The following is a 13,118-nucleotide window of genomic DNA, read 5'->3' on the forward strand; positions in this document are numbered from 1 at the left end:
CTTTCATAAACATACAGCGTAGCAGAGTGTGCGCTTTATATCAGAAATGTACATAAACAGTCATTGTCATTGGACTAATAAAGTATCAAAGGATAGATGAGGTATTGCCCCCAGAAGCCTGTCTGTATAATGTTGCTATCCTGTCTCATCTAGGTCTCCAACAGTACAATCGAGTTGTCATCAGTCACTAAATTCCCCACCCTATGACAATGGGATAGCTCTGCTGGGCTACATCAGTCTACACAGCAAAGCTGACAAGTGAGCTGCAGAAATCTTGAAGGTATGAGCCTATTTTAACGGCTCTAGTGGCCAGTGTGAGTATTGGAATATTTCAAGCATTTTTTTAAAATATTTTTTTACATGAAAAATGTTGAAGTCTTGTCTGTAGGTCAGCAATGCTTTCTTTAAAGTGACTCTTACCTGTAAAACTGTTCAAATAGATTCTTTGGAAGAAATGTTAAAAACGTATATTTGGTAGTATGAATTTTGTTTCCCACATAAAAATTGGAAACTCTCTTGCAGTCGCCTTCCCATTTCTTGTTATTTGCAAACACTACTCGTTGCTTGTTCAAGTTGTAAGTTGGACCTTTTTTCTTGGGTGGAAGGAGAGGAGTTCTTTCTGAAGGACACGCGGAGGACTCTTTTTGTAAAACGCGCTTCCAACGGTAAAAACTTGAATCCATGGATAAAATGCTATATTGGAAAATAAAAAGTGACACCGTTAATAGTTATACAGTAAATGTGATATGTTTACTGTCATTCAAGTCCCTATTATGGAATATATATTTTGCATTATTGCATGTACTATCCCATCATGATACATTGTTTATATACGATGAACATTAGGCTTTATTCACACAAACGTATTTCTCGTATGCGTGCTGTTTTAACAATGGACAGCACACAGACCTATACAAGTCAATGGGACTATTCACACATCCATTTTTTTTCAACGGAGTACGTGACAGTTACAAAAATCTCACAACATGCCCTATTCTGCTAAGTTCTTGCAGACCATACTCGACCAATGAAGTGTATATATATATATATATATATATATATACACACACATACACACATACATACAAACACATATATATATACATATATATACATACACACATTTATATATGTATACATACATACATACATACATACATACATATACTTCATTGGTCGAGTATGGTCTGCAAGAACTTACCAGAATAGGGCATGTTATGAGATCTGTCAATTTTGTCCCAACCGACTGAAAACACCCACAGGAAGGTCACATGATTGCTCAGACAGCATTTTTTTTTTATTGCTTTTACTGCTAAAAGCTTTTTTTCTGCATCGCTCAGCAACAGATATGTAAAACACTATCAGCACATATGTATATATACACACGACATCCATGTGCTGATAGTTTTTTACGTATCTGTTGCTGAACGATGCAGAAAAAAATTTCTTAGGAGTAAAAGCAATAAAAAATGCTGTCTGCGCAATCATGTGACCTCCCTGTGGGTGTTTTCAGTGGGTTGGGACCTTTTCAGAGGATGAGAAAAACAGATGACATACAGATGTTTAACCCCTTAGTGACCAGCCCATTTTAGGCCTTAACCCCTTAAGGACGCAGCCTAGTTTGGGCCTTAAGGCTCAGAGCCCATTTTTCAAATCTGACATATTTCACTTTATGTGGTAATAACGTCGGAATGCTTAAACCTACCCAAGCGATTCTGAGATTGTTTTCTCGTGACACATTGGGCTTCATGTTCGTGGTAAAATTTGGTCGATATATTCAGTGTTTATTGGTGAAAAATTGCAAAATGTAGAGAAAATTTAGAAAAAATAGCATTTTTCAGAATTGAAATGCATCTGCTTGTAAAACAGACGGTTATACCACCCACAATAGTTACTAGTTCACATTTCCCATATGTCTACTTTAGATTGGCATCGTTTTTTGAACATTATTTTATTTTTCTTGGACGTTACAAGGCTTAGAACATGAACAGCAATTTCTCATATTTTTAAGAAAATTTCAAAAGCCTTTTTTTTAAGGTACCTCTTGAGTTCTGAAGTGGCTTTGTGGGGCCTATGTATTAGAAACCCTGATAAAACACCCCATTTTAAAAACTAGACCCCTCAAAGTATTCAAAACAGCAATTATAAAGTTTTTTAACCCTTCAGGCATTTCACAAGAATTAAAGCAAAGTGGAGGTGAAATTTGCAAATTTCATTTTTCTTGCTGAATTTCAATTTTATTCATTTTTTTTTCTGTAACACAGAAGGTTTTACCAGAGAGACACTACTAAATATGTATTGTCCAGATTGTGCAGTTTTTAGAAATGTCCCACATGTGGCCCTACTGCGCTCATGGACTAAAACACAAGCCCTAGAAGCAAAGAAGCACCTAGTGCATTTTGAGTCCTCTTTTTTATTAGAATATATTTTAGGCAGCATGCCAGGTTTGAAGAGGTGTTGAGGTGTCAAAACAGTAGGAATCCCCCAATAGTGACCCCATTTTGGAAACTACACCCCTCAAGGAATTCATTTAGGGTTGTTGTTACCATTTTGACCGCACAGTTTTTTCACAGCACGTATTTGAATTGGGCTCTGAAATGAAAAAAATGTCATTTTTTCCAATAAAATGTCATTTGTGATCAAAATTTCTTATTTTCACAGGGAACAAAATACCCCATTTTGTTGCCCAATTTGTCCTTAGTGTGGCAATACCCCATTTGTGGTGATAAACTGCCGTTTGGACCCATGGGAGGGCTCAGAAGGAAAGGAGCGCTATATGTTTGTTGGAGTCCAGATTTTGCTGGATTGGTTTTCGGGTGCCATGTCGCATTTGCAGAGCCTCAGAGGTATCAAAGCAATGGAAACCCACCAAAAGTGACCCCATTTTGGAAACTACACCCCTCAAGGAATTCATTTATGGTTGTTGTTAGCATTTTGACCACACTGTTTTTTCACAGCACCTATTTCAATTGGGCTGTGACATTAAAAAAATGAAATTTTTTCCAATAAGATGTAATTTTTTACCAAAATTTCTTATTTTCACAGGGAACAAAATACTCAATTTTGTTGCCCAATTTCTCCTGAGTGCATCAATACCCCATTTGTGGCAATAAACTGCCGTTTGGGCCCATGGGAGGCCTCAGAAGGGAAGGAGCGCTGTGTGTTCTTTGGAGTGCAGATTTTGCTGGTTTGGTTTTCGGGTGCCATGTCGCATTTGCAGAGCCCCAGAGGTATCAAAGCAATGGAAACCCACCAGAAGTGACCCCATTTTGGAAACTACACCCCTCAAGGAATTCATTTATGGGTAATGTGACCATTTAGACTCCATAGTTTTTTCACAGAACTTATTTCAATTGGGCTGGGAATGAAAACAAAATTATTTTTTTCAAATAATATGTAGTTTTGGCTGAAAATTTCTTATTTTCACAAGAAACAAAATACCCCATTCTGTTGCGCAATTTGTTCTGAGTGCCGCAATACCCCATTTGTTGTGATAAACTGCCGTTTGGGCCCATGGGAGGGCTCAGAAGGAAAGGACCACCATTTGGCCTACTGGGGATTTTCTAGTGCGAAGTCATGTATGCAGAAGCCCCTGAGGTACCAGTACAGTTGAAACCCGCAAGAAGTGACCCCGTTTTAAAAACTACACCCTTAAGGCATTCATCTAGAGGTGTAGTGAGCATTTTGAACGGAGACATACAACCCATAAACTGTAATGTGGGTTCTCCCGGGTATGGCAATACCCTACATGTGGCTGTTATCAGCTGCCTGGACACACAGCAGGGACCAGAGGGGAAAGACGAGGGGGGATAAACTGTGTGGAGTGCATCAGGGTAAGTAAAATTGGGGTAAATTATAAACCAAGGGATGTATGATAAATTTTAAAACACTTTCATACAGAGCTCTGGTTATTCGGGACACGTGTCACATTGATATATTGTGTCATCCATTATCGCCCTCTTATAGCAGACTTTGCACCTCTTTTGACTTTTTCCCTTCTTGCCAGTTTGGGGAACTTCTCCTGGAAAGTGTTGCCGCCCTGGTACGATGCGTGTGGGCTCGCTTCCAGAAGTACTGGGTGCCCCCCCTTCTTGGTCCCTAAAGATTAGGTTCTTGATAATCACCTCTTGAAATTCCAGGAAAGTTCCCGTCTGGCCTGCACATCGACGTAGCACGTACGCATTGTACAATGCCATCTGTATGATGTGCCCGGCTAGCTTCTTATACCACACTGCATGGCGCTGTAGGGCTTCAGGGCTTGATCTTACAAGTCCATCCCTCCCATGTACCTATTGTAGTCCAGGATGCAGTCTGCTTTGGGGGTGGCCTTTCCTTCATATATCCTAAACCTGTAGGTATACCCTGATACACTCTCGCACAGCTTATACATCTTCACGCCATACCTTGCCCTCTTACCCGGCAGGTACTCGCGGAATTGAACCCTCCCTTTAAAATGTACCAGGGACTCATCAATAGAAATACACGTCTCGGGGGTGAATGCTTGGGAAAACCGGGCACTGGAACGGTCTAATAGGGGTCTCCGTTTATCCAAACGGTCAAAACTGGGGTCATCTCGGGGTGGGCACGGCTCATTATCAGTATAATGTAAGAAATGAAGTATTGCCTCATTTATTTATTTTTTTAGGTTCCAGTTCAGGTCTGAAGTTGCTTTGAGGGGCCCATATATTAGAAACCCCTATCAAATACCCCATTTTAGAAACTAGACCCCTCAAAGTATTCACAACAGCATTTAGAAAGTTTATGAACCCTTTAGGTGTTTCACAAAAATTTAGTAGAGGTGAAATTTACATTTTTTTTTTGTCAGAAAATCCTCTTTATACCATTTTTTTTATAACACAAAAGGATGTATCAGAGAAACGCAACTCAATACTTATTGCCCAGATTCTGCAATTTTGAGAAATATCCCACATGTGGCCCTCGTGCGGTAATGGACTGAAGCACCGGCCTCCGAAGCAAAGGAGCACCTAGCGGATTTTGAAGCCTCTTTTTTATTAGGCACCATGTCCGGTTTGAAGAGGTCTTGTGGTGCCAAAACATTGGGAACCCCCCAAAAGTGACCCCAATTTGGAAACTAGACCCCTTGAGGAATCCATTGTAGTTTTCTTGGGGTGCATGCGGCTTTTTGATCAGTTTTTATTCTATTTTTAGGTGGCGTGGTGACTAAAAAACAGCAATTGTACGATTGTTTTTTTTTCTTTTTTTTTTTACAGCGTTCATCGTGCGCTATAAATGGCATATTCACTTTATTCTGCGGGGCGATACGATTACGGCGATACCAAATGTTTATAGTTTTTTTTTATGTCTTATGGCGTTTGCACAATAAAATAAGTTTTGTAAACAATCACTCACTTTTTGTGTTACCTTATTCTAAGCGCCAGAACGTTTTTATTTTTCCATCAATAAAGCCGTGCGTGGACTTATTTTTTGCGTAACGAACTGTAGTTTCGATCAGGACCATTTTTAGGTACATGCGACTTTTTGATCTCTTTTTATTCCATTTTTTGGGAGGTGAAGTGACCAAAGAATTGTGATTGTGGTTCGGTTTATTATTATTTTATTTTACGGCGTTCACCGTGCGGTATAAATAACGGAATAATTTTGTAGTTCAGGCCGTTACGGACGCGGCGATACCAATTATGTATAGTTTATTTGTTTGTTTATATATTTTTATTAATAATAAAGGACTGATAAGGGAAAAAGGGGGATTTTTACTTTTATTACTTTTAAATCTTTTATTTTCTTATTTTTACACATCTTTTTTTAACTTTTTTTTACTTTATTACTTTGTCCCACTAGGGGACTTGAGGGCAGGAGGCTCTGATCGCTATTCTAATACACTGCACTACATGCGTAGTGCAGTGTATTAGAACTGTCAGCTACTCACTGACAGCAAGCATAGTGGGTCCTGACGTTGTCAGGACCCACTAGGCTTCCGTCTATGGCATAGCCGGACGCCATTGTTTGGTGTCCGGTTGCCATAGTCACCATCGCCGGCCGCTGTCGCGTAGCAGGCCGGCGATGGCAGCTTAACCCCTAAAAAGCCGCGATCTCTATAGAACGCGGCTTTTAAGGGGTTAATCAGCGGGGACACAGCGATCGGTCCCCGCTGTAGGAGCTGTGACAGCTGCTGAACAAGACAGCAGCGTCACAGCTCCTGTATGTGTCGGGAGGACGGCCGAAACGGCCGTTACTCCCGTGACGTACTATTACGGCATGGAGCGCGAACGATACAGCTGCCATGACGTAATAGTACGTCAAGGAGCGGGAAGGGGTTAATGACCAAGCTATTTTATTCGTTTTTCTATAGTCGCATTCAAAGAGCTATAACGTTTTTATTTTTTCGTCTACATAGCTGTATGAGGACTTGTTTTTTGCGGGATTAGTTGTGCTTTTTAATAGCACCATCTTTGGGTACATATAATTTTTATATTAACTTTTATTAACCTTTTTGGGGGGGGATTATAAAAAAAAACTGAAATTCCGCCATTGTTCTATGCGTTTTTAAATTGACGCCGTTCACTATGCGACGTAAATAACATGTTACCTTTATTCTATGGGTCGGTACGATTACGGCGATACCACATATGTGGAGGTTTTTTTATGTTTTACGACTTTTGCACAATAAAAACACTTTTGAACTAAAATTATTTGTTTTTTGCATCGTCGCTTTCCAAGAGCCGTAATTTTTTTATTTTTCCATCAATGTAGTGATTTTTTGGGCTTGTTTTCTGCGGGACGAGACGTAGTTTTGATTGGTACTGTTTTGGGATGCATGGCACTTATTGATTCATTTTTATTATGACTTTTTTGGGGGGCAATGGAAAAAAATTGCAATTTCGCCATAGTTTTTTGCGTTTTTTTCTTACGGTGTTCACTTTGTGGTTTAAATTACATATTAACTTTATTAATGGAGTCATTACGGTCGCGGCGATACCACATATGTGTACTTTTTTTTTTTTTTACATTTTTACTAAATAAAACCACTTTTTATGGAAAAAAATGGATTTATTTTTTTACTGTACTTTTTATTAATAATCTTTATTTCACTTTGATGACTGATTTTATTAGTCCCACTAGGGGACTTTACTGTGCGATGTTCCGATCGCTGCTATAATGCTCTGGTATACTTCGTATACCAGAGCATTATTGCCTGTCAGTGTAAATCTGACAGGCAATCTGTTAGGACGTGCCTCCGGCGCGTCCTAACAGGCATATGTCCAGGGCAGACCTGGGGGCTTTTATCAGTCCCCCGGCTGCCATGACACCCCATCGGAGACCCGCGATTGCATTCGCGGGCCGCCGATGGGTGACAGAGGGAGCGCACTCCCTCTGTAAACAAAGTTAAATGCCGCGGTCACTATTGAAGGCAGACAGCAGACAGCAGAGCCCCGGCTCCTGCCTGCACGGGAGACCCGTGCAGGACTTAGACTAGGCTGACGTGAAAAGGCGTCAGCCTAGCCTAAGGCCCATTAGTGAATCACGTAAAAAGGCGTATTAGTGGTCACTAAGGGGTTAAAATGGACACACAGAACACACACACACACGGATGAACAATGGCCAATTTTTTTCAGATGCCAATCAAACACACTCGTGTGAATAAGGCCTTAGTATGGAAGTAGCATGGTGTGGCAGAATAGAATTGTAAATATCCCAAATTGTGCCTGACCTTCTAGACAAAATGACCTGTCAATTATCATGACAGACCTATAGAACATGTAACATTTCTCTATTAACTGCTCTCTACCTGAATGAAGGATGAGTTTTTTTTAGACTAAATCTATACACAGAGAATAGGTCACTACTTGGTTCTCAGAAACAGGTCTAAAATAATGAGTAGGGCCCAGATCTAGTTACATCTTCAACCCATGTCTAAACCCTCAACAACAACATATGTAGTCATATTATATAATTTCACATATATGTGAACCATTGGCTAAGCAACATTCATAGGTAAAAATCAAGTATTAATCGTGCATGTAATAACAGTGTAGTGTTTGTTGTAACATACAGCGAACACCCGCTTTGTATGGAGCGGGCTCAGTCCATGAGCCTGCTCCATACTCCCCTACCTGGCTATGATGAGACTATATGTCATACGCCGGGAAGGGGTTAAATTCCACTAACTTAACTGCACTAGCAATTAGGGACGCACGATTTGCATCCCCAAACGGTTCGATACAGTCAGTTCATGTGTTTCGATACTTCGCTGCACAGCTCAGTATTGTAACACATGAGTGTATGAGAGCGGGGCTGCGGCTGTGTAATACAGTCATTGTCGCGCTCCTGAGTCCTGATAACAAGTGCGCGGGGTCAGGATGACGCGATGTGGCCGGCGCTGCACTAATGAGCAGCGGCACTGGAGACAGAACATGGCGTGCGCACTGCAAAACACCCCCGTGTTCTGTCCTCAATGCCTGCGCCGCAGCTCATTAGTGCAGCGCCGGCCGCATCTCCTCATGCTGACCGTGCGCACATCTCTTGTCAGGAGCGGGGCAGTGGCTGTATTACACAGCCGCAGCCCCACTCTATAACCGCGGAGATCAGAGAAACCTCTGATCTCCGCCGCTATTCCCATGAATGCTGCAATCACAGCGGACTGCAGCATTCAAGGGGAAAATGAGAAGGGTGGATGCCCCTTGGATCGCGTCACAGGGAATTCCTGTGACGCTATTGAGGGTCATACCATATATGGGCAGACAGCCCAGGGTCCATTGAAGGACCCCAGGGCTGTCTGACCATATTTCCTGTTGTTAGGGCATACTTAGATATGTCCTAACAACTGCCTGTGTACTATCCGTACACAGGCTAATATACTATAATATAGATATATGCCAGTACATTAAAGTTTAAAAAATAAAGTAAAAACAAAGTAATGTTAAATAAATAAAAAATACACATACGCCTTTTTTACAATAAACATTAAAATAAGGCTCAATACATAAAATATACATATTCAGTATTGGCGCGGCCGTAATAACCTGCACAACAATTTTTTTGCGTCATTTATGATGTGTACGATGTAAAAAAATAAAGTAAAATCTGCTTTCTATCACTTATCAATGTAAGGCACAAGGTGTGATTAATTTAACCTCCATGTGCCTCACATTAATAGTAATTAACCCCATCATGTACCTCACACATTAACCCATTATGACCGAGACACATGTTGGGGTTAATTACTATTAATGTGAGGCACATGGAGGTTAAATTCATCATCACACCTCGCGCCGCACATCAGAAAATGGAAGAACTTTTTTTTATTATTACGGTTGGCAAAGTATCGAATTGGTATCGAAATTGCAATACTAAACGAAGTATCGGTATCGAAGTCCAAATTCTGGTATCGTGACATCCCTACTAGCAATGCGATAACTTACATGGACTGTAGAAACTAGATAATCCTTATCGCAGCTGGAACCAGACTGGAACTCAGCACATTAGGCCAATCAGACTATTAGGGTGCCCATACATGCAGCGGCTTTGCTGTGGTAGTGTGCCACGCGGCTGAGAATGGTTTCAATGTGCTTCATCCATGCAAGGCCTGCAGCCAAAACACGCAATGGAAAACTGCAGCAGTTTCCACGTGTCCGGGCCCTTAACTCTGGAAGTTCCCCAACAAGACCAGAGAGACGTTCTCCTCTACATCAGCGATTAACCCTTTATTTTTTTATTTTTTTATAAAGTAACAAACATGTGAATATAAGTCCTTAAAGATGTCCGCTTTTACTGTATGGTTTCATATTCCATCCAGCCACTTTTTGATATACACTACCGTTCAAAAGTTTAGGGTCACTTAGAAATTTCCTTATTTTTGAAAGAAAAGCAGAGTTTTTTTCAATGAAGATAACATTAAATTAATCAGAAATACACTCTATACATTGTTAATGTGCTAAATGACTATTCTAGCTGCAAACGTCTGGTTTTTAATGCCCTTCAGAGGACAGCACACACAGGCTCTAACCAGAGTAGAAAGAGAAGTGAGAGACCCCGCTGCACAACTGAGCAACAAGACAAGTACATTAGAGTCTCTAGTTTGAGAAATAGACGCCTCACAGGTCCTCAACTGGCAGCTTCATTAAATAGAACCCGCAAAATGCCAGTGTCAACGTCTACAGTGAAGAGGCGACTCCAGGATGCTGACCTTCAGGGCAGAGTGGCAAAGAAAAAGCCATATCTGAAACTGGCTAATAAAAGGAAAAGATTAATATGGGCAAAAGCACACAGACATTAGACAGAGGAAGATTGGAAAAAAGTGTTATGGACAGACGAATCGAAGTTTGAGGTGTTTGGATCACACAGAAGAACATTTGTGAGACGCAGAACAACTGAAAAGATGCTGGAAAAGTGCCTGACACCATCTGTCAAGCATGGTGGAGGAAATGTGATGGTCTGGGGTTGCTTTGGTGCTGGTAAAGTGGGAGATTTGTACAAGGTAAAAGGGATTTTGAATAAAGAAGGCTATCACTCCATTTTGCAACGCCATGCCATACCCTGTGGACAGCGCTTGATTGGAGCCAATTTCATCCTACAACAAGACAATGACCCAAAGCACACCTCCAAATTATGCAAGAACTATTTAGGGAAGAAGCAGGCAGCTGGTATTTTATCTGTAATGGAGTGGCCAGCCAGATCTCAACCCCATAGAGCTGTTGTGGGAGCAGCTTGACCGTATGTTACGCAAGAAGTGCCCATCAAGCCAATCCAACTTGTGGGAGGGGCTTCTGGAAGCATGGGGTGAAATTTCTCCCGATTACCTCAGCAAATTAACAGCTAGAATGCCAAAGGTCTGCAATGCTGTAATTTCTGCAAATGGAGCATTCTCTGACGAAAGCAAAGTTTGAAGGAGAAAATTATTATTTCAAATAAAAATCATTATTTCTAACCTTGTCAATGTCTTGATTATATTTTCTAGTCATTTTGCAACTCATTTGATAAATATAAGTGTGAGTTTTCATGGAACACACAAAGTTGTCTGGGTGACCCCAAAGTTTTGAACGGTAGTGTACGCGTTCATGGCAAAGTAGAGCGATAACCGATATGGCTGCCTTTACGTCTTTTCTTAAATAATAAATCTGTCTAGACATGTAGGGACATTTATTTTGCCCTTGGTTCACTGCATAGCTCTTGGAATGCTTCTCTAGGAGCTGTTGGAATGGCTTCAATTTCCGGGAGGATAATTTTGTAAGCGTTTTTATTATTTGAGGCGTAAATGCTTCATAAACACGTTAACATTTTGTACCATTTTGTAATATGGAATACAACTTTTAATTTTAGATAGACATGAGTTAATATCCTCTCTTCATTTGTGACATTTCCTGAGCTTGTAAATCATTGTGTGTCATTTTTAGACTAATAATAGCTTTCCATAGTCTTACTGCATGGTCTTCTGCTGTTCTGGGATTTATTGTTCAGTGAATGCACCTGATGTCGCAATGGATTTAATATAAACATCAGAGTATATTCGGCTCCTCTTGCAAATTTTCCCATTACGTACAATTTAAGAAATAATTAAGGGTTCAACGACCTATGCAAATTAATTAAGAACTTTACTATAGAAAAGCGAGCAGATGAATACGGTATTTATAATTAGACTTCAGCTGGCTATTACAGAACAAAACACATTTCTGAAATATTATTCCTCTAATTATAAATGTAACTTCGGCTCTGTTCATATTAACGTTAAAATGATGTACAGTGTTTAAAATAGATACAAATAAAGCTTAATTGTTGTTTAATGCAAAATTATGCAACTTCGGCCCCATTCACATCATGTTTTTTGGCCTATATTGAACGTATACGCCGGGAAAAGTATCCGTCACCCATAGGCTATAATGGTATCGGTTTAATAGATACATCATGAAAAGGAGTCATGAGAGTTCAAGACATAGCCATTAAATGGATACCTGTAATGTCAGGATAGGGAGACAGACAGGTGAGCCCTAATCTACCCGCCACTCAGTCCCTGCCTACTTGCACAGCCCGTCCTAGGTGACGGCGTACAACTGGGCGACGGTCCCTACGCTCAATATGTGCATGACAGACAAACAAGACAAGGGAACACAAAAGCAAAGGAATGTGGGGCAGTTGCCCACGGCAACACCGTGATCAACAGAGTAGTGGACGAGCCGAGTGAAACCAGGAGTGCACGAGGTAACAAATGCAGAGCAGGAGAATAGTCAGTCAAGCCAGGGTCAATGTGAAGCAGAGGTCAATGGTAACAGGAGGAACAGAAGAGCCAGGAAACAGGAGAATCACAGGCAAAGGACAAGCAGCAAATTAAGGTATAAGTGGACCAAGGGCGAGAGCTAGAACCGTCTGGCCAGGCTGCGATAGGTTCTCACACTCCTCAGCCTACCAGCCTGAGTGGTAGCAGATTGAGTCACTCTAGCAGACCTAGGAACAGATGCAGGCGGATTAACCACGGGCGTCGACACAGAAGCAGTCACGCAAATCCTTCACAGTGCCCCCACTATTATGAGGGGCCACTGGACCCTTCCTAGGTGGACCTGGCTTGTTGGGGAACCGAAGATGGAACTTCCTGAGCAATAACCCAGCGTGAACATCCCGGGCGGGTACCCAAGTCCTCTCCTCAGGCCCGTATCCTCTCTAATGGACCAGGTACTGGAGGGAGCCTTGGACCATCCTGCTGTCCACAATCTTGGCCACCTCGAATTCTACCCCTTTAGGGGTAAGAACAGGGACCGGAGGTTTCCTCGAGGTAGCCAAGGAAGGGGAGGAGCGTTTCAGGAGGGAGGCATGGAACACGTTGTGTATTTGAAAAGACGAGCCGGAAGGAGACAGGGGTAATGACCTCAATGACCTTGTACGGCCCTTTATACCGGGGAGCAAATTTTTTGGATGGAACTTTAAGGCGTAAATTTTTTGAAGACAGCCACACCCGATCCCCGACCACAAACAATGGGTTAGCAGAACGTCTTATCTGCCTGAGTCTTTTGTATTCTCTGGGATGCCTCAAGGTTCTTCTGAACCTGGGCCCAGACTGCGCACAGTTCCTGATGAACGACATCTACCTCGGGATTGTTGGAACCACCAGGTGAAACGGAGGAGAACCGTGGATTAAATCCAAAATTACAGAA

The 13,118-nt window shown here is 41.4% G+C and overlaps 1 protein-coding gene across 1 annotated transcript in view; it reads right to left on the reverse strand.

The window, feature by feature from the left end:
• Nucleotides 1–687, reverse strand: part of ATP10B (ATPase phospholipid transporting 10B (putative)) — a 128,672-nt gene extending 127,985 nt beyond the window's left edge. Inside the window, exon 1 of the mRNA XM_075859938.1 lies at nucleotides 421–687. Within this exon, the coding sequence (XP_075716053.1) occupies nucleotides 421–683 (263 nt within the window). The 5' untranslated portion in view covers nucleotides 684–687. The remainder of the gene's footprint in view (nucleotides 1–420) is intronic.
• Between the last annotated feature and the right edge of the window lie 12,431 nt (nucleotides 688–13,118).

The sequence above is a fragment of the Rhinoderma darwinii genome, chromosome 3 (assembly GCF_050947455.1).
Source record: "Rhinoderma darwinii isolate aRhiDar2 chromosome 3, aRhiDar2.hap1, whole genome shotgun sequence".
Lineage (NCBI taxonomy): Eukaryota > Metazoa > Chordata > Amphibia > Anura > Rhinodermatidae > Rhinoderma > Rhinoderma darwinii.